Source organism: Chroicocephalus ridibundus, chromosome 1, assembly GCF_963924245.1.
Source record: "Chroicocephalus ridibundus chromosome 1, bChrRid1.1, whole genome shotgun sequence".
Lineage (NCBI taxonomy): Eukaryota > Metazoa > Chordata > Aves > Charadriiformes > Laridae > Chroicocephalus > Chroicocephalus ridibundus.
Window position 1 is genome coordinate 203,943,150 of NC_086284.1, and position 22,934 is coordinate 203,966,083.

General features: G+C 40.1%; 1 protein-coding gene across 6 annotated transcripts in view; it reads right to left on the reverse strand.

The window, feature by feature from the left end:
• The window catches only part of KIF21A (kinesin family member 21A), a 91,662-nt gene extending 68,936 nt beyond the window's left edge, over positions 1–22,726 (reverse strand). For 5 of the 6 annotated variants that reach the window (XM_063323404.1, XM_063323402.1, XM_063323401.1 and 2 more), the window contains exon 1: positions 22,325–22,725. In XM_063323404.1, the coding sequence (XP_063179474.1) occupies positions 22,325–22,368 (44 nt within the window). In that variant the 5' untranslated portion in view covers positions 22,369–22,725. Of the gene's footprint in view, positions 1–22,324 lie in introns of all 6 variants that reach the window. The other variant, XM_063323405.1, reaches the window with a different exon arrangement.
• Between the last annotated feature and the right edge of the window lie 208 nt (positions 22,727–22,934).

A 22,934-nucleotide genomic window follows, 5' to 3' on the forward strand; every position in this document is an offset into this window, starting at 1 on the left:
AAAATCCTATTCAAAAATACACGTGCAGAATACTTTGTTTCAGTGCTGCAGACTGTCACTTCCAGTTTGCACATAACAAGTAGGCAGCAAACAAAAAACTGGAATTAAATTAAGGCTGAGGAAATATATCACTGCTGTAACTAGATTTGTCCCGTTCTCCTCCTCTACACGCAATCTCTACAGCTACTTTTTAAAATATTATTATTATTATTTTTAAACACTAATTTAATTTCATAAAACAATTACCCTTTTCAGCAGCTTGAGTCTGATCAGCTCATCTACCCATTAGCCGTTCCTGCTGGGGATTACATCCGCAGTGCCAGGCCGAGGCGGTTTCGCAGGCTGCGGCCTCCACTCGCTCCCTGACGCACCGTACAATAGCTGCGTCTCCGGGCAGCCACCACAGCTAGCCAGAAAACAGTTTAGCAGTATGATTCCAGACTAATTCTTGTGCAATTCTGTAACAGCCTAGCAGGCTGTGCAGCGCAGATGGCACCCTCACACTGACACGCACAGTCCTGTGCTTTTGCCAAGAAAAGAAAACACGGGGAGGGGAAAGGCCCAAGCCTGCCCTCACGCAGACCTACCGCCCCGCAGGCTCCCTTCCCCGTCCCCCCCTCCCGGAGAAGAGCTAACACACCCTCCAGTACATCTAGTAAACCTCCAACATCTTTCCTTATAACGTGAATGAATGCTTTCATCCAAACCTCCTTCTTGTGATTTCTCCTGGACTAATTTACTCTCTAGTGAGTGAAGAAATCCACAGCTTTCGAGAACAATTTGACTCTTGAGAGAGACAGAGAGAGAGAAGGGGGACTGTGTTGCAGGATTTGTACAGGCCTTGATTATTTCTAGTTCAAGACAAGGTCAGCTGCAATAGAAAAGCAGCACTACCACAAGCTTCCACGTGCCTGCCAAGCACAGAACTGGCACCCCTCCAAATTCAAGTGCAATTTGATTAGAACTAAACTGATATTGGAAACAACATTTTCTAAGGCAAACAGATTTTTTTTTAAATTGTGCTACTTGCCTTGGGTTTTTTTGTGAACATTTAGTGTTACGTCTCACCATTGTCAGAAAGCCAGAAGAGAAATAATAACACGGTATCTCAGAGAAAATGAGATCTAAGCAAATGCAGCAAAGATTAATTTATTAAGACTTGAAGTATTTACAGTGTATTAACAAGAAATGAAACAAGGAGTTAGGCCTTCATAAAACTAAAGCTCAAAATTAATTTCATACCATGCGGGAATGCGAGCACATCTGTATCATGCAATAAAGTTGCAGAATAGAGACCTTGGTCCCAGCAATCATGGATCAAGCATGCTCCAGTGCTGAAAGGGACTACAGACACCTGATCTCCGTGTAGCTAATTAGCCTGGAGAGGCTGTCTTTCCTTATTAGGGAGCATGAACAAGTGCTTAAAAGAACAGAGAGGTGACAAATTCCAGAGGAAAGAAAGGTCTTTTGCTGCATCCCCAAACTAGTGACTACAACTACTGCATTCGTGATGGATACAAGGAGGACAACTGGGCAATCGAGCTTATCTGTGGATAAGGATTCATAAAGAAAGCAATTCGATATACAAAAGAAAGAGCATGGCACCCTATACTTCCTTTGCAAATTATGGTGTTTTTTCCTCCAAAATGTAGTTTTAACACCTAAATTAACAGCTCTCATCATTCCTGCTCTGGAGCTTGTAGCTGTAAGGAGTGGCTGAGTCATGCCACTGGTAAAGCTTACCAGCCCCTGGTATTAATTATGCGATTAGGGCAGTATCAGGAAAAGGAATACACTTTCTGTAGCATCTTTCTGCTATATGACTGAACGCTTAACAGAGATTAAATCTACTAAACAAATGTCATTATACGTAACTTAAGATGAAAAAAACCTAATCAAAAGAGAATTCAAGGAAAGCTTGTTGAAGAGTGCACAGCTCAGCATCCCAGTAATGAGTCATGATGACAAGTGCTGCCAGTATTTTAGAGACCTTTTGTTTCCAGAAATTTTAGAGTGCAAGAATTCAGCTGAGATAGAACAGTACCGTCAAAAGTAATGTGGTGAACATGAGCTCTCCAACCCCTCAAAATACTGCAGTCACTGCTGCTTTACCAAGTTACAGAATAACATTTATTTAGGTGTAAAGGGGAAAATGGTAAGGAATTTAAAAAAAAAAAAAACACAACACACCAAAGAAAAAAAAATACCCACAAAACAATCTGGGCACCTGCAAGCCTAAACTCAGTCACATTTAGAGTTCAGGGATTTGGGGGTAATCTGGATACCTTTTGTAAACCAGGGTGCAATCAGCTTAAGACATCCAAACACACCAAGATGTAAGAAGTATGCCACTCAACAAAAACGCAGGTGGTGTCAACTCTTCATAAAAAGCGCGTTTGTAACTACTATATAGTTACAAGAGTCAAACTCTACTAAAAAAAAAAACCCAGTTTTGTGAGACAGCTGGTTTCAGAAACATTGCCAACGGCATCACAGTACACCAACGAATGATGCCCACGTAGTATTTTCAATTAAAGGCACAGAATTGACAGTGGCTTTCTCTTTCAAAAGCTGAACACTTCTACTTGCAGAGCAATGACAGTATTTCTGCATACCCCCACGAAAGAATATGCTTTACCTGTAAAGTCAAAGGAATAACTTTAATTGTATGAAATATTTTTCTTTTAAGTGAAATATTTTAAGAATAAGTACATACATTCCAGAACTTCCTCACATTCCAAGTTACCAGTACCTTTAGGGAAATCAAGAATAAGTACCACAAGTCTATTCAGAAACAAGCAAACAAAATGATGTTTATTCACTACAGGAAAACAATTTTTTGAATAGGAGAGAAAAACTGATGTAATGCAAGATTATCCAGATGACCAAAAACCTTTCAGTCATGGCAACACTAGGTTTCATCCAATTTCTTCCTCTTAACAGTTAAATATATGCCTATTCTAGAAGTTCACCACTTCTTCAGAACAGCCTAATTTTTAAGATGTACTCTGTTATTTTTAAATAAATTTAAAAGGGTTTCCTATGTTTGCAGCAAAGAAGAACTCTTAATTATTGCCTCCCTTACCCAGACTTCCCCTTCCTTTCACAAACACTCACACATCCACCTACCCACACACATACACTTATTCTCCAAGCCCTTGGAGATACAATCCTGAAATCACTACACATTCATGCCAAGACTACTGTAGCTCTGAAATTTGTTTTCATTTGTTTCCCCTCCATACGCAGAATTTATCTTTCCAGTTCTATATTCTTAAGTCTAGGGCAGTTGGTTACTTTACACTTATGAGCCACGGGTCCAAGAATTACATTTCACCAACTTCATTTAACTAAAACACAAAGTTACTGACATACTTTTTATAGCTAAAGCTACAAGCCATTTCCCAAGTAACTACAGTTAAATAACACACAAAATAAAAGGAGGATCAGGTCAGTTAAGAGAAAATTACAAGTTGTCATTAATCATTACTGAAATGACTGTTTAGCTAACACTACTAAAATAACAACTAGACGCTTCACAATGGGACAAGACAGCTAAAAACAACCGTTCAGTAATCTGCTCTGAATAGTGCCTTCACTGTTAATCTTCAGTGCAACATTCTTGGAACAAAAACCACTGTATGACTTTTCTGCCACTCCTTGTAAAAAAAAAAAAAATAAAAGAAAAGGAAAAAAAGTGTTGTATCCATAACACCCGATCCACAAAGTTCCAAAGCAAACTACAGAAAATTTCTTCGTATTTATTGTTGACTGTTTCTACTGAACAGACATTGCTCTGTTTCAAAACAGAAGGTAGACTGTTCAGGCAGTGACTGAAAGCTCTGAGCTGGTAAATCCTAGCTGTGCAGTAAGGGAAATCACCCACTTGCTTTATTTAGTACTATCTGTTTTAAGACTTGCAAACCAGAAAGGAACAACATTATCTACCTTCTTCAGTCCTTCTGGTTCAGCTACACATTTTTATAAGTCTGAATGTCAATCCCCAAGTGTAATTCTTTCCTTCATGTCTCTTCATCCTATTTGTAAGGTTGCAAAGACACCCACAATAGCAGCAACAGCATTAAAAATTAAAGATCAGTTTTTCCATCCTTCTGTTCCTATGCAGTGACACTGTATTCAGCTGCCCTATGAAGACCTGATCACCTCGCTGCTCTTTGTTGGCTTCAGATAGTGCTTTAAAAGAAGGCCTCCAAAAAGTTAGTTAAAAGTCAGGGCAATTCAGGAAACTATGCTAGAAATTCAGTAGGTAGCATTTTTCCCCACACTGAGTCATACTCCAAATTGATTGCTCGGTACTATGCTGGATGCTCTTTTGTTGCAAGCAGGCATTAGGCAAATATAAACTGACAGTCCTCAAACTCCCCCCCTCCATTCTCCAAGCCCCCCAACAGTTGAGATGGTTGCAAGTCTCTTGGTACTAATTCAAACAACAGTCTCCATGAGGTTTCAACCAGGTGCAAAGCTTGGGTTATCTACCAGCCATAATCTTTTCTTCTGCTAACTGCAATCCAGTTTTCAGGTGTGGTGGAGATAGGACAGGAATAAAAAAAAAAAAAGGAAATGTTTCTGTTAATGCAAGAATATTTAGCATTTACATGTAAATACCAGTGGAAAGCTGAAATAATTGGAGCTTAAATAACAAAAGAAGTGAAAAGAAAGGGACTGGTCACAGCTGACTAGTGCAGTTGGTACAGCTGTGAAGACTATCAGGGCCTTGCTCAACACCGTCTCTGCAAAAAATCCACTGGAATCTGGAACTTCACAGGAAAGCCAGTTTCCACACACAACCTCACATCCCAAGGCTAGCAGGAAGAGAGCTCTGCACTGCAGTGACACCTGCACCAAGGGCCAAGCTGCCACCACTTCACATCCTCAGCCTTTTCTCCAGTCTGAGGGAAGTAAGTAATGCAGAAGAAGTTACAAGACAATGGATACATGGGATTACAGAAGTGCAGGGTAGTAGCTCCTCAGACAAATCCAATTCTCTACATTTATGTACCTTAAGTTCTCACAGAAGAAAACACTTGTAGCACACACTCAGATGTATTACCCTGAAGACAGACAAGAAACCATCAAGATCAAAAGCTTTTTTAATAAAACAGTTCTGGCAGAAAGTTGAGAATTTGATTAAAATGAAGAGCTGTGTCTAAATGTGGATACTGCATGGAAAATAAATTTCTGGATGATAAACCAGAAACTTACTAAATATTTTCATATTTTAGTAAATACATGAATACTTGGAATACTTTAACTTCTTGTTTGATTTGGGCAAAGATAATTATATTGGGCAAAAAGCTGCAGCCACTCTTGCTTCTTCCCCATTGCCTAGGGTATTAAATTTCCCCATTGCCAGTAGAAAAGAACATCCTCTATGTTGACTGAGGCTTATCACCTGACTAAAGTTTAAGATATGGTTCTTCAATATTACTTCTACTAGTTCTCCATTAACAGTTAAAACTATACAAATAACTTATTGACTATAACATCCAACATATCACTGGATATTTTAATCTAACAGAAAGTGCTGTTCCTGCTACCTGATCAGGAAAGCATGGGCTAATTTCATATTCTTGACCTTTGATAACATATAAAATAGAAAAGACTGTCTGATTGTCTAACAGTTGAACTTCCACTCCAGGCAGGTAGAAAGTCCTCGTAGCCTACGCTGAGCAAATTCAGTGCGGAAATCATTGTGGAAATACAATCATTCTCCTGTTTTAATTGCTACTAGCATACAGACCTCAGCCCACTAGCAAGCATACAGTTTGGAATTACCACTAATAAAAATAATACTGGCAACACCATTACAGCAAAATTTTAGCTCCAGGACAGAGCACGTCCATGAAAGGAGTGTACTCTGGTAATGCACCACAATATAAACTGACAGGTCCACAACTCAACTGCATAGTTAACTCATGACATACACACTGTGAATAAAATCTAGCAAGAACTGGCTACTTCCTTGCTATTTGTATCTGCTTTAAACAACTAACATTTATGCCATTGTAACATCGAGGCTAAGTACTTTCTGCTTCCCATTCTGGCTGTAGGCTTAATTTTTCATTAGGGCTCAGGTTCCCTGATTAGATTACAAGTCCAACCAGAACTCCAAAACTATTAAAGCAAAGTCACTTCATAAAAAAAAAAAAAAAGATAAATGATGCCACAAGGTACTTCACACAGATTAAAAGCCGTTCTCTCAATTTTACGTTAGATGCATGGGAGGCTCTTCCTCCATTTCTGGAACAATCCTCTTCTGCGTGCAGCTGCTGGGCACTGCTCTGCCAGCCTCCCGCGGCTCCAGTGCACACAAAGCAGCAACACCTGATCCTGGGACCATCTCTGTCTGCTGAACGCTTGGCTGCAGCTCCTTGGGGACAGAAAGAAAAGTTTGTCCTGACAAGCCTCTTCAGGGTCAAAACTCATTTCTTTGTCTTGACTGAATTAAATCAGCTCTTCTTGGCACGTAACGCTTTTCTATCGGGCATTTTGCAGCTGCTCTCGGAAATCATCAATGCAAACCACTTGTGGTTTGCCTGCATAAGAGTTCATAGTCCCTTGTGCACTGGAGGTAGCACAGATGCTTTCAAAACAAGTATTCTTACATAAAATAAACTGTTTCAAATTGCCTCAGAATTTAAGCTTACAGTAGCTGTTTACATATCAGGACTACAGTAAAACCAACCGAGATGGCTACAGTCCCTGCCACAAGACTTGTGATCAAATACCTAATTCCTGTGAGCACTTAACATCAGACAAGGTAAGAGTTCCTTTGGCTTAAATGAGACCTAACAGGACAGTGCATGAAGGGAGGCGTACACAAGGTTTTCCAGGATCAACACCTAAGCTAACAAAAAACTTTGCCAGGAAATGGAAAACTATGAGTTCACACAAAATAATGCAGTAATGGCATATGGGTAGAGCCTAAAGGCCAAGGAGGGTCTTATGCTAAGGCTCATATAAAGCTTTCATAAAGGGTCATACATTAATACATAGATACATCTGTCTGTAGCTTTTAATAAATCTAAAACTTTAAAGCTGTTTCAGACTGTTTCCTCACCAGCACCAAAAAGTCAGAAGACACAAGCTACAAACTTCACATCGCCAACTGCTATGAATCAGGCAGCTGCTCCCACACCTATGTATGACTTTCACTCCATTGCTGCACTCAGCTTCAACCACATACTACCACTGCTTTCACACTAAACCACAAAGAAAAAAAAAAAGCCAAAAAAGAAAAAAAATCATACAGCAATAAACAATAACAAAGCTCTAGTGTTTTGGCCAACCTTGTTTCCACCTGAAATAATTTCCTTTAACACTACAAACAACATTTGGGGGGTGGGGAGAAGAGGTAGAAGGCTGTATATTCCAGCTAAGGTGACAGGGATGTAGAAAGAAAAGTTGAATATTTACACAAAACTTCTTAGGTTAACTGGTGTTATACACAAATTGCCCAGAAGTATTAAGGAAGGTCTTATAAGGGTGTTAGTAGATCAATACTATTTATGTTTTCTAGAATTTCCAGTTTTCTCTAAAGCAGGTACATCTAATTCTTCCATGACAGTCTCCTTTTACAATTTCAGTATCAAAGCTAAAGAGAAAAAAATTCTGCACCATTTTAAATTTTAACATTTTCATAACTCATGGTACACAAAATTTTAATTGTACTATTTAACTGATTTTCACCACTGAATGTGAAGAAATGCTAAAGCAAGGAACAATGTTAGCAATGAAGGCTCTTTCAGTTCTGAAAAAAAGAGAAGTTTACTTTTTTGACTAAAATACTGTCAGGGTTTTTTCTTTTTTAAAAGAAACATGACAGTTAAGCAGATAGTGCCACCTTAAGATCCTCCCAGAAAAGATTGTTTTCCCCCTGGTTTCAACTATAGACTTTGCTTGCCCATGCCTTATCACTTGACTTTTGTTTACACAGAAATACAGAACTCTGTCATCAAATGAAGTGCAACTGCAATGCAGCCCTTATGTAAGCCTCATCACATGAATAATTAGTAGGGCCCATAGGAAACTACAAATAGCTTATTTCCCAACCATACTTACCAGAGTTAACCATTTCTAGACCACTCGAATATGAACCAGTGGCTGAAGAATGGGAACAGGACTAATTCAAACCATAAGTGGGCGACAGATTCAGTTCAGGGAGCAGGATTACCTGGAACGAATGAAAGGAGAGGATTTCCCTGCCTCTTGCAGTTTGAGGTCAGGACTGGTTGCACTTCACTTACAATCATGGTTTTAACTAAACACATAATTGGATTCTCAATCAAATCCATTGGACTGGTGTTGCACTATATGTCAGTTAAGATTATCAGCATCAAAATGGATCAAAAATGTACACAACTGCTTGTGTCTTTTCTATACAACCCATCATCATCCTAATCTGGAGGTATCACAAACAGTTTTCAGTTCAGAGTGAAAGGACTTCAACCCTGTCTTCCCAGGCAGCCATTGCAAAGCAGCACATTTAGATTGTTGACCTCTAATCTACAGCAGCAGTGCTGGCCGGGGGGTCTTGCAAAGGCAGCGAAAATGGAGCAACACAAAGACTCAGCAGTTACAAAATAGTACAGCAGTGACGCTCCACCTAAAACCTGCTGTCACAGCAGGAATGCCAGCATTGGTACCTCTAGCAATTCTTCCTGGAACAATGTTTGGGGTTTGTTTGTTTTTTTAAAAAAAAAAAAAAAAAAGATATTTTAAGTCCTTTGTCACCTACCTTAGCTAACAATTTAAAGGAAACAAAATAGACCAGGACTCAGACAAACCTGACCAAAAGAAAATGTAAAAAAAATTGGTTTTCCTTTTTAAAAAACAAAAGCCTACCCCCCACATAAGAGAAGCCCTCGTGGGATCTGTAGCTCTCCTGAGATTTTTGCATCAGTCACAAGCACACTGAGCTGCACAACTCCAGTACATAGTAGCACATAATAAGGACATCCAGAAAGATTTGGGGATTAGAAGAAAGTAAAAGATCTCTAGCTGTCCTTGAACCTTTCAAACTTCACTGAAAAACTGAAAAGTCCCTGGCTCTACACCCTCTTGCCGTTCCTACCTGGCTGTCGGGAAGAAAGGGAGAGCTTTGGAAGTCCATTTCCTTTGGGAACAAAACTTTTCAGCTATTTGCAAAGCAACTAAAGATATCCCCTACCTTCGTGCTCCAATCACATCTAGAACAATAAGCAATAGGAGTATCCCCAGCACATTAAATACTGAACAAATACTCAGAAGAGGGGATCATTAATACTCCAATACCAGAGCTGATGCTATAAACAGCAGCAGATGTCCAAGATTTTGTAGCTTTGCCCTGTGGTGAAGAAAAAAAACCTAAAACAAGCCACACAGATTATTTAAGTATTTCCAACTTCAGAAGCGAGATGGCCAGCATCTCCTAGCCAGAGATTTGCTCATGCTGGCATACGGAAGTGGGGACACTGGTGTACATAGGGTATATGGCATCGCCCATCTCAACAGGTAGTAGCATACCCAGAGAACTCCCAGAACTGGTAATGGCTGCAGCCCCTTAAATACAAGGGTCTCTTTCAACTATCTCTCCCAGCGGTACCTTATAAATTATCCATCCAGTATCACTTTACGTCAACCAACACTAGTGCTCACACATTAGTAGATCCATGTCTTTGGTTTTAGCCTAGCAGTTTTCCTTCTGATGTTTCCCCCATCTATGTTTAAGATCTCCAGAGATGGAGCTTTCAGCCTCAAAGGACAAAGAGATAAGAAAAATAAACCTCAATAATCTAAATTTATATATTGCACTTTAAAAGTAAAATGACTCAGAGGGAAAAGGTCTTACAACGTGTTGAATGCATTAATACCTGAAATCCTGGGTTACAACATAACTTAAAATCATGCATTAAACAGACTGGGTTTGAGTATTTGAATGCCCCCTCCAGAGCCATTCTGAGGCACCTGACATTCAGAAGCTGGAGCCAGATCTTGCAAAGATGCAAGACGACTACATGGCCAAAGCATTATTAGCTGACAAGGAAGAACCAAACCAAAAACACTACACCCCACAAAAACCAGCATATGACTCAAGAAAAACAAGTTTATAAATTTAGTATTTGAAATACAGTTACTATCACTACAACATTTAATGCATTAATACACTAAATTAAAATTGTAGCACTGTTGTTACTGTGAAGAGAAAGAGGGTTAACAGTCAGGATCCTAACATTTATTTTTTTTATTTTCAGAATGGAAAAATAACACAATGCCAATTCATGTAACTTCTGAGCAAAGGAGAGGACCTCTCACACACATTGCTGTGCTGGAGTGACCATCCCCCTCTATACCAAGACGACAACAAAATAGAAGAACAGTTTTCTCTAAAACAGCGCAGTACATTGCAAGTGTTCTGCCCCACTGGATATTCCTTGATTAGACATGTAGCCTTGCCCTAAAGAAGTTCAATCTTAAGATGAAAAATGCATGCATAAACAACAGAATACACTTATAAAAAAGCAGCCAGTTGTTCGGCTAGACTACAATTAGTCAAATTTCCTTGGCATTTCTGATAAAACTTGGAAGTCAGTAGCATTTCCTAGCTGCAATCTGAGAAATCAAAAGTACTTTCCTCAGTCTACCAATAAATTCCTACGTTTTAAACAGATTGAACTTCAACCAGAAAACTCTTACATGGATACTAGGCAGACGTCCAACAATACAAACCAAGCTGAATGTTAACTTTGCCCAGTGCTCCACACACATTATATGTACGCACAAACCCAAAGAAAGAAAATACAACTTTTAAATCCATTTTTCAATAGACAAGACAAAAACTAATAATACAAATAATAATTCATTTCTAAGAAGTCATAAGAAACTGTTCCAAGGTAAGTAACTGGTGCTTTGGGTTGTATTCACAAGATTATCATGTGCTTCATGTGATAAACCACTGACACTTGTCTGCATTTCTTTCGGACTTACAGAAGGTATTGTTTGAACAAGCCAAAAGAACTGAAAGACTGAAACATGAACTGTCCAGGGGGAACAGGGAAACAGACACGACTATTCTATGAGGTAGCTGAGGAGAGCATGAATATCTGAAAAGCACAGAAACATTAAACAGTGCTGGAGGTTAATTATTCTCACTAGTCAGCTTGGCCAAAGCAGTAAGTGAGCTTAAACTGTGGCAGAGAAAATGCAGGCAGAAGTTGACCTCCAGACATTCCTGCTGGGAGAAGAGGAAAGCAGACTGAATCGCACTCCAAATGCCTTCACAGCAGCAATATCGCGTGTACTATGAAATAGTCTTCAAGACAGGTAGGGAAGGGTTGGATGAGGGGGAAGAATAGACTTTAGAACAGAAAGAATATAGAAACCATGCAAACAAACAAAAGCTTCCAGTACTACATGCTTACAGTGCATTGCCTCCTAATACCAGCCATATCACCAGCACCACTGGATAGCTGTCAGTCCACCAAGAACCCGCTCTTTCATATTCAGAACTCATCAGGAGAAGAGGCTGCACCCCCTTTGCTGAAGCTGTCCGCCATACCTCACTCTTCCCAACAGATCATAGGCACAGACCTCTTCAACATCTTCCTGGCTTTTAGGCCCTGCCTGCTCTCTTCCAATACAAAAGATTACCAAGACAGCAGACCCAGACTCCTTACTGAGGCTTAAATCAGGAGGACAAGAGGCAGTAGTCACAAACCACTGCAAGCAAGAGACTTCCCAACTTGGCATAAGGAAAAAGTTTTGCCCATTAAGACAGTCAAGTATTGGTTGTCCAGAGAGATTGAGGACTCTCCACCCTCCAGGGTTTTTCCAAGATCTAACTTGCTAGAGCAACCTTGCCTGAATTTAGTTTTGACCCTACTTTGAGTGGGAGGTTGGATCAGATGACCTCCTGAGATCTCTTCAAACTTGAATTAGTCTAAGCTTACCCTTCCAAATCTGTAAGGCTTTACTGTCCATATGGGCATTTTCACACTCCTGTAAACATATTCTGACATCTGAATGGGATCATTCAACTGTGCTGAATTCAGGTCCTGGCACTCAACATGCAGCTTCACAGAATTACAGGCAAATGGGATGAAAGAGAGTTGGAAAGATAGTAGAGTTTATTCACCCACTCTTCTGGAACAAGGTAATACCAACTACGTCCAAGAAGTACCTGGCAGTTATCAGCTTGAATTGTTTATAAGAGTCTCCTATATGGGCAATTCCACGCCTCCACAGACAAATTGTTCCAGGCCATCCATCCTTACAACAGAAAAATATTTTCTTCCTATCTTTTACTTTTCTTACTGTAATTTAAGCCACTAACTACATGAAAGTGTAATTTATCCACTTCACCTTGAACATGAAGAACAATTTACTCCCTTCTACTTTTGTATTTGTATTTGACTCTAAGCATTTCAAGACATGTCTCTTGGCAATCTTCATTCCTGATACCTCACACCATGGAACTGGTCATGTTTTCTAGACAAAGAGTCATTTCCCTTCTCTTTTCAATTCGCCACAGTTAGTCCACATTTTTCTTGAAATGCAGCACCCAGACCCTAACACTAGACATGAGCCAATACACCAGCAGTATTGAACAAAGGGTACGGATTACTTTGCACCTTACATAAAACCTCCAATTTCTATATACACTAATTTTCTTCTTCTGCCACAATACAACGCTACTGATTCATGCTTAATTTTTACGCATTATTCCTAATCACTTGAATTCTTCCCTACAGTAACAGCAGAGAGCACACTGGCCCCGATGTTCAGTCAAGTATCATCCAAGATGTAGGCCAACACCATTTTATGTAAGCCCTCTCTTCCCAAAGAAAGATCTCAGCATCCAGCAGTCATGAGTGTTAAAAAAAAAAATCAACAGAAGCATTGGCCTGGCACAGGCCAGCCCTGCTTTCAGGGCTGCAAGCACAGAACAAAGCACTTCCATCTGAAGCCCTCAAGCTGTGCAATGGTTCTTCCTCTTTAGGGCCTACCAGGGCTTTACTTGTTGACATTTAGAGAACAATGAAAAGTCCATCTGTTCCTCAAAAGCTTTGCTAACAACGATAATGAAATATATCTACCGCTACACTTTAAAATGCGGAGTCAAGACTGTGGGTTAACTAGGTGACTAGCCAACGTATATCACTTGGGGAGTGTGTGGGGAAGAAAAAGAAAGAAAGAAAACAACAAAAAAACACCCCACCCATAAAACAACAACAACCACCACCACCCACCCAAACAAAACCCAGAAGTTTGAAGCTTTTGGGAGTACAAAAGAAAAAAAGTGACATTTAATTATACTGATGTTTAATTGTCGAATAATTTGCCTGTCAATACCAGTTCAGCCCTATCTCAGATCTCATTTTTAGAGCTCACTAAACACCAATCCACTTTTGCTGAACTCAAAAGTTCTGCTAGCGAAGATCAAAATGGCAGTTTTATTGTTTCTGAGTGATAGGCTGACTGATTAGATTAGACAGAAGCGTAAGCCGTGCTCTAAGTGGTATAGATTGAACAGGTGGCCTTTTCTCTGACCTACTACCTCTTCAAATGCTGTTAAAAGTGGAATCCTTCTCTTTTCTATCATGTCTAGAAAATATATATTCAGCTATTTACTCCCCCTTAACCCAATATAAAAATATTTTTCTAGTCTTTAATGTTTCAAATAGTTTGCTCACAAAACAAATCAACCTTTCCCAAATATACCAGTTATTCATACACACAATATAATTTTAACTTAGAAAAGAAGATACAGGAGATATTTAGATGGTATCAATATCCCTAGTCTGCAGAGTAATGTGTATAGATAAGATGTCCTAAAAACATAAAAAATAAAAATTCTAAGTCATCACATTACAGAGCCAGAGCCTAAGTATAATGATTTCATAAAATTAAAGACCAGAATTCAAAAGGAATGCATTTGAGACCAGGGAACGAAACAAACCTTACCTGGACAATTTATGTAGAGTGAAAACTGAAGCAATGTATGGTTTGCTTAGCAGGTAAAAAAAATAAAATAATGAGTACTCAGCTATATCCTACAGATCAAAGTGTCTGGTACAGGCATCATTTTTTTTCTCCTCACACAGAAACAAATGGTGAGGGAAGGGAGAAACAAAGGCATACACATGCTTTAGCAAAACAGAATTTGTAATTGTAATATTTTTCATAGAAGGTAAACTACAAAAACTCAGGTGTTTTAGTAGCAGTTGCTTTTTTCATGATACTATGTCATGTATTGTCTATATCACACCAGAAGCGTTTATTGAACTTTGAAGCTACATCTTTGGCCTGAGGAGCTTATGACATAATTCTGAGATGGTAATACACAAAGTGCCAGTGGAACATGGGGAGGGAAGAACAGGAAAACAATATTAAAAAAAGACAAAAGATTCACTACCTACACTCATAGCCCTCTCATATCCTCATAAGGGTGGAGATGGGGACATGGAGATTCTGTCCTATGACAGAATCATGCACAAACTAAGATAGAAGCACTGCTGCAGTTGGTAAATATATTTAATCAATACTACTGAGTGAGAGATTAGCAACTCGCAGATTTTGGGACAATGAGCTACTCAGAGTGACACAAAAGGTCTCAGGACTCATCTCCCAATTATTCCCACGCTAAAGGGAAGAAATGTCCAACAACCTGTGTGCTAAGAGTTACCACCGGCTTTGAAAAACAAAGTTAATTTAAGTAACATCTTCATTTTCAATATTTTGAATAAGTTATATAAACAGGCATCTTATTTAATTCTGCCTACCTTCCTATCACTATATTCCAAGAAGATGCAGTCTCACAGGCAATGTGGTACCAAATGCTTCAAAGAAAGTGGCTTATCTGGGTTCCTACATTCTATACGATACTAAGGGTTATACTGTACATGGGGCATTTCTTATCAGGCTTGCTAGTGACCCCAGAATTAGGTGAGACTATATTTCACTATTTGCAATGTATTTCTAGAGGATACTCTTATGTTTTAAACTATTACTGATGACTTGCATAACCTTTTGATCAACATTGCTAGAAAGTCACATACTTCAATATAATCTCTTGACCGATATTAATACTCCACAGATATATAGCTTTTCAGCTTAAGATGCTCCCTTAACTTTGTTTTAGTAGTATTACGCAAAAGACAACTACCATGGTTAGAAACAGGAAGAAAAAAATAGTTAATGAAAATAATGAAAAAATACACAGGCTTAAACAAAGACAATAAACAAGTGGTTGGAGCATTGACCTAAGATGTGGAAAGACCGTTATTCAAGATCCCCTAATGAGATTAAACCAGGTAAGCAGAGAAGACTGATCAAACTCTTCCATATGAGACATTTCACAGAAGAGAAACATTTTCTGTCCAGTGCTATTAGCCTACCGCACCTTCCATGTGTTCAGCTGTAGTAGCTGAACCGCCATGCTATAGCATGCTACAGTCCTTTAACTCTTATCCACCTTGAGAATCATGTTTTAGTCATATATTTAAAGGATCAATTATGTTGAACATAAATAAACATCATTCACAGCTACAGTGTACAAGAGAAAGCATTTCAAGGAACCTTGAGTACTTAAGAGCGAGCATGGAGAAACTACATTAAATCTAAAACATCCTGCAAAAAGTTAGGTATTTGCTAACCAACTGATGTATGCAGAGTTCCTGTGACAGCACGAATGCAAGAACCACCAGCGATTCACCAAAAATTAGCGAGACAACAAATCCTTTAATCCATTTTTAAATCCAACAATGGAAATGCACTATTCAACTTGAATTCACGTGAATTGCTGTGTATAGTAGAGCAATAATATCATAACCCTTTACTAAGGTTTTGTTGCTCTCAGCTTTCTGGGTTGAAACTCCACAGTAAACGGGCTCAAGGGATGTGTCACTCATTTTTGTTAGGTAGACTTAGAGACCTAAAGACACTTAAAGGGACCATTGTCCTAAACAGCAAGCCCAGCAGTTGTCAGCTGATTAAAAAAAAAAAAAAGTTTCTTTAAACAAAAATTAATTATTCCAGCAGTGGCCAACTTTACCAGATCTGTTGAGGATACTAACAAAAATAAAGGACCAGATGGTACACCCTCCTCACTCCTTATTTACATACAGAGTCTATCCAGGAAAAGTTTTATGCTCATCAGTTGTTAGCTCTGAATCAGCAGTTTTTCACATTTTAAAATACATATTGAATAGAACTTTTCTATGCATCAAGCTCACTGTGACTCTGACCTCAAAATCCTTTCACTGTTCTCCATTTGCATCTTGTTGCTATGGTAAAGACATCAAACAAGAAAACATGTTTGAAAAAAAAAAATCAGGCTGCATTTCTCTCTTTAGTCACACTGGAGCAGACACATTTATTCCAGAAAAGTTTCATCAGGGAAGAGTGGAAAAAAACATGGAGAGTTACAAAAAGGGAGGCAGGATGGGAAGAAAATGAACAAAACCTTAAAATAATTATAGAGGAGAAGAGAAAGAGGGCACAAGAAAAAGGCACAGCTCATGTAGTTACTCTTGTTGAACTTGTTCAGATCTGGTTTGATTTCTAATTAAACTTTCTTGTTCACCAGCACAACTGATACTTTTAACTTCTTGCAAGTGTTTTACACAGGAATAATAATAGCACAACAAAAAATTCTCTGCTCCAGCAGAAAAAAAAAAAAAAAAACCCCACACACCTAAAATGTCTTTATTTCCCCAGCAGTAATCAGGCAACAGAACATGAAAGTAAGAATTCCAGCAGCCATCTCTGAGTGGGCAGCAAGGGCGATCTATAAAACGCTTAAAGCAAATAAAGGGAAAACAGAGGGAGGGAGCAAGATTCCCTTGATCTCAAGCGCCATTCAGATACTATAGAAGAACTTACAGAAGTCACACAGAAAAACTGGAAATGTGAAGCCTTGAGTTCAGTAATAAAGGAATATCTAGGCCAACAATATAAAACCTAACTCTCCACTGAGCATGAGTAGTAGAGAAAACATTATTAAATGGAAATTGGCAACTAACTCAATGGATTTTCAAAGTAAAGTAAATTCACAAGTCTTCCACAAACTTTGGGAAATACCAGGTTAGAAATATAATTCATGCACAAGCATGAACAGACCACTTATCGCAACACTCATTGCTTTTTCTTCTTAAATTCAAGACATATCCATCTTTTGGCAAGGAATACATGACATCAAGGGAAACGACCGACTAGGATTTCTTTCCCCTCCCTCAAAGAATGAGTTTGCGTTTACATCGCATGAGTGGTGGAAAGGGAAGTTTATTTCCTAGAAAGCAAGATCAGAGCTTTCAGCCTGCCCCAAGCAATATCAGTTACGGATGATCAAGTCAGATATGATGAAACCTGAATTAATTCAGCAGCAGATGGTGTCGTGTCTTTTTTTTTCCAGCTAAAATGCAAAACATGTGAATGGGGTAGAGTAAAGTTTCAGGGAAGGACAAAGGAATGTTTAAATCGGGGAGCAAAAAGAAACATCAAAACCAACAAAAGATATGTAACATAAGCTTTCCAAAAACAAGATCTCTTTGGTAGCTTTCCACTAACAGGCTCTCTCTCCAAAAGAGGTATTTTCCAACACCTAAAATGATCCCCAAAAATTACTACATAGTACCGTTGAACAATTTTTTTCATCTTTGTTGGGGCATACTTGCTACTGGTAGACTGCTGAACTTCATGAATACAGTTACTTTGAGACATTTTCCCCAAAAAATTTTCACAGCTTCATAAGATTACAGGTAGGTAATAACTATTGTCTAGTAAAAGGAAAACTTTAGTTTGTTTTAAGGAGCCAGTGGGTAGTACTGTAATCTATTGCTGTTGCTTATCTAGTTACAGAATGATTTATGAGAATGCTTAGCACTGTATGGGAAGCACGAAATGAGCACCTCTGCCCTCCAGAGCTTATGATATATACCACAGCATACATGGCCATTCATCTGACATTTGAGGATCTATTCATGGTAGGAAGCCTAAAACACAGCTGTAAGTGTTTGTAGAACAGCAGCCCAAGAAAGAAAATAGATTTCAACAGCCACCAAAGTGCTTCAAAACACACCTATCAAGAACAGGTTCCTTCCACTCAGATGCTTCTTTCCTAATGCATTTTACAGTAGCTGGATCTAGCACAGAGAAGAACAACTTCAGTGTAAAAGCTATTAGAGGAAAAAAAAAAAAGGCTGAAAAAAAGGAATGCAAAAGATGAAAGGGTAGACAGAGGCACAACAACAACAAACAAACAGCAAATTCTGTGTGGTGAGAAAAAACACATAGAAGCTAGCAAAGGAAAAAAATAATGCAGAAGACATACAACTGGTCACATAGCTCAAGAACTGGCAGTACAAAAAGAAGAAACCCAGTGTTCCCACAACGAACCTTTGCAGTAGAAGGCTAACGTTACAAGGGATGGACATATCCCCTTTGCATTATCAAAAGTTAACACTGTATTCTGATTTCATGCCACAAGCAGCTTGATTAGTTGCTAAAATCTCTGTTCCTAAATTGATTTAGTAATCAATCCGTTCTTCTAGAGTACTTTATCTCCCTTTTGGAATACCAGAAACAGAAGCTGGGATGTTTTAATTCATCATCTCCACTTACTACTCCCACTGTTATTAGAAATGGATCCTGGTAGATCCATTACATTTTGCACACATAATTTCCATTCTTGCCAAACATCAACATTTCACCTTTGTAAAGCAGTGTCACAATGTATTGCAGACATCCAGGGTAAGTACAAGAAGGAAACTTTTTAGATGATTCAGGGAAGAGCTGGGTGGCTGGATCCCACAGCCTCTATGCATGTGAGGAGGAAGGTAGCAATATCCACCTTCCTCCTTTGGAGGACTAGAACGTAGATATTTACTTCAGCATTCTACTTTGTTATGTCTTCTCCATAACAGGATCCAAATAACAGACATCCTCCCATGCTTTATCAGATAGTAGTCCTCCATGCAAAGCTTTCTGGTGAGCTCTATCCAAACATTATTGGTCTCTAAGAGTTACCTGGTTTAGCACATATCAAAAAAAAAAAAAAAACAGAAAGGACGTAAGTTAAACTTTCTGGTCATATTAGATCATCACTGCTAGGATGTCCTAACACCACAGCTCCAATCCATACAAAGGGAGGACAGGCACTAACTGTTACCTCTCCAGTTGGAGCTATTTCAGTTCCTGTGATACAGCTCAGGTCTGGTTGGTAAAAGTAAGCGTAGCTCTGACCTAACGGTTATGGGCACTTAGTGCAGTGACCCTATCCAGGCCCTGGGTAGCTCATACAATGACTCTCAAACACAATACTAACACTGTGTCAGTATCTCAATCTTAGGCAAGAATTTCATCTACCCAGCATGCAGGAAGCCTACACGTTGTATTTTGGCTGTAGACACCACTAAAGCAGCAAGAAACACAAGAATTAGGAACTATAATCTATATCCTTTTTGTGGTCTTTGTTCCAGAAACATGAACTATGAAGTCTATATCGTTCCACAGACTCCTCAGGAAAAGCTAGTTTTCATATGCTGAAAAGATGTTTACAAAAGCAAGACGGCAATTTCAGATTTACAAAAAAAAAAAATGTAGTTTTTCCACAAATAAAAGAAAAACCATCCATTTGATTAAATAACTATCATGGGGGCCATCTGGATTCATCTGAAAACAGACACTATACAAAGTCACACAGAGAGCAAACCTCTTTGTTGAAGTTGCACACCATCATCAAAATTCTAAGTCCACAAGTCTTTTTTCAGTGGTGGCTGACAACAGAGAATTTTTTTCTTAATTGGGGAATTTAACATTAGCAACTGGATTATCTGCCAAACTATTTTCAGCTTTCATGCTTCACTAAACCAGAGTATTTAGCTCATTGCTCACAAACCCATTATTACACTAAAGAAAATGGGGAGCAATTAGCATACAAGATGATAGCTTAAAGGTGGTGCTAATTGGAAAGAATGAAGTATTTTTGAATCCTGTTGTATACAATTAGGTGAGATAACCAGGTTCTGAAAAAAATAATTTGCTAAACAATTTCAGTGATGTCTATCCTAGAAACTATGTTTAAAGTCTAAGCACATTCAGTTTTGCAGTAAGTTCAGTTGCAATATGCCTTTGTAGTATCTTACTTCAGTTACTACCACTGGGGTTGCAAACTAAAAGCTGGTCCTGCTGTAGAGCAAGCTTTAGTCGGGAAACATACAGACAAAAACACTGCTGTGATGAATTAGTTGTTGGAGATCATCGTTGAGCTAAGCTCTAGTTACCCAAACGAACTGAAAAACAAAATCAACAAGGAAACAGAACATAATATTCATAATGCACAGTACAGCATGGCGCTGATACACAGCGAGTTGCAAGACCAGTTGAATTATAGGACTGTGCAAAATACATAACCAGAAATAATAGAAAACCATCTACAAAGAACTACTGGTGGAAAAAAAAAAAATAGTTGTGCATGATTTTGTTCATGATTGCTAAGCAGAGAGGGAGAAATCTTGTACATGAATAGTTAGTCTGCCAAAAGGAAAAAGACAGGAGAAAAGATGCAATTCTTCATTACTAGTGAACTGAAAATATACAATTCTTCATTACTAGTGAACTGCAGTCAGACATAAGATGTTAGTTAGACAATTATATTGCAGAAATATGCCTCGTAACATTAGGGATTTGTTTTCAAGAGCCACAGCTGCGTGATTTTAATTCACTTTTACAAACCCTTTGCCATGTATTATCTCTAATCTATTTATCACACACCTACAACTATAAACATATTTGCACCAGTAGGTTTTATTTAATTCCTAGCTGCGACAAACCTCTGTATTTGTAAATGAACTTCTACATCACTATTTTTTTTGGCTCAGAACATATTTAATATTTTCTTCAAATGACAGAGCAGTCTGTAAACCTGTAACACGCCCTATTTTTAGGATCACACCTATCTCATATTTTCCTTTTTTAAAATACAGCCTAATTATGCTTTGGAATAATACCTCCCTGTACTTTATGTGAGAAATGCTTTGACAGATAACAACACTCACAAAAGCATCTCTCCCTATAGAAAATGCTACTGCAATCGGCAAGCAGACTTTGATGAACAACTGCAGCATACACCCCATGTTATCATGCAGGGGCGGTGTTTCTCTGTTTACTGAAAATGTTATTGAACCGTTCCCCCCACACGCACATACCAACAAGAGCATGCAGTAACATCACTTATTCCTACACCCTTCAGAGAAAAAACGATTCACCTTCTTTGTTTTCCTGCACAACCTTTGAATTATATAGCAAGGTGAGATGTATGTAGTGGTTCCAAGGATTCATTGGTAGGTACAGACCTTCCCCTAAAGTCTGATTTCTTGTGGCATAATGCTCTAAGTGCATCAGCATATAATATAATTCTTACTATAAAGGAAAGAAATAAATCGTCATTCAGTATCACAACCAAAACTCAAATACTGACATGTATGTACATATATACATGCATATATATACGCATACACGTACGTGTATATATATGTATTTTTTTTTTCTCCTCATGTTTGAATCACATAAAGACATCTTGAAAATTAAGGCATCCGTGGGCTAATCTGGAAGTTCTTCAAACAATAAAATAGTATCTTCACATAGAATACCATGAAGCGCCAAGAGTTCACTGATGAACAAGAGATTTTTATCTCTGATTAAAAAAAAGTAATTTGAATTAGCTGATGTTTTAAAATGATACAGGCTCCACTCCCATTATGACTTTTACAGATACCTCGTCTAATTCACTGTGAGCAGCCTCATGGAAGCCCATCGCTGCCGGTGTGTAAGGTCAGACACAGCCTCCACGGGATAAAAGCCTTTACCCTTCTAAAAATATCAGTCTGCCAGGGTCCACTCTCGCACAGCTCCGTGATGCGGACGGCATCGCCACCGTCAAGGGACTGCTCTGCTGCCATGAGTAAGCACTTGCAGCACCGGGCTATAATTAGTCGGAATATTTTTAGAGTCATTGCTGAAAATTAGAGAGAAATGACTGAAAAAGACCTCAGAAAGGGTTTGGTGTGGTGTTTTGTGTTCCCCCCACACACACACTCCTTTGGCTATTTCCAACTGCTGCAAGGAAAAAGAGGCTCGGCAGGAGCCGAGGCGACACACTCATCCTGCGGGGAAGATGTCCCTCGCTCCTGCCCCTGTCCCCGCGGGTGGGGGGCTGGCGTCCCCGCGGGCACGGCCGCGGTCACCCGTGTGCTGAGGGCCCGCCGGGAGCGCTCCCCCCCGCCGCCCGCTCCCCGGCCCCCCCAGGAGAGGCGGCGCCGCCGCTTACCTGACCGCCACCCGCACCGAGCTCTCGTCCTGGCCGGCCGACATGGTGCCGGGGGGCAGGCGAGGGGCGGCCGCCGGCCTCGCCGGGAGCGGGGGGCGCCGCCGGGCCGAGGAGGGGCCGGCCGGTGAGGAGGTGAGGGCACTTGCGGCGGCTCTCCCCTCACCTCCTCCTCCTGCTCCGCCGCCTCCTCTCTCCAGCCATTTTAGGTGCCTGAATGAATAGGTAGGAGCTGCGGCAGCGCAGGGCGGTTCGCGCCGCTCCTCCTCCTACCCCCCGCCCCGCTCCGGCCCTCCCAGTCTCTGGGCGGGGAGCGCTGTCAGTCAGCCCGCCGGCGGGCGGAGAGACGGGCCCCGGGCACCAGCCCCGCGCCCCGCCGGGGTCCGGCTCCGGCCCGCCCCGGCCCGCTCCAGCCGCAATGCGTCAGCAGACCCCGCCCCGGGCGGCCGCCGGCGGCGGCGCGGGCACGGCGAGAGGCGGGGAGGGCGCCTCACGGCGCTCCCCTCACAGCGGGCACACGGACACCGGCACGGCCCTGCACACCGGGCCCTGCACACACCCGGCCCTGAACACCGGGCTCTGCACACACACACGGCCCTGCACACTCGGCTCC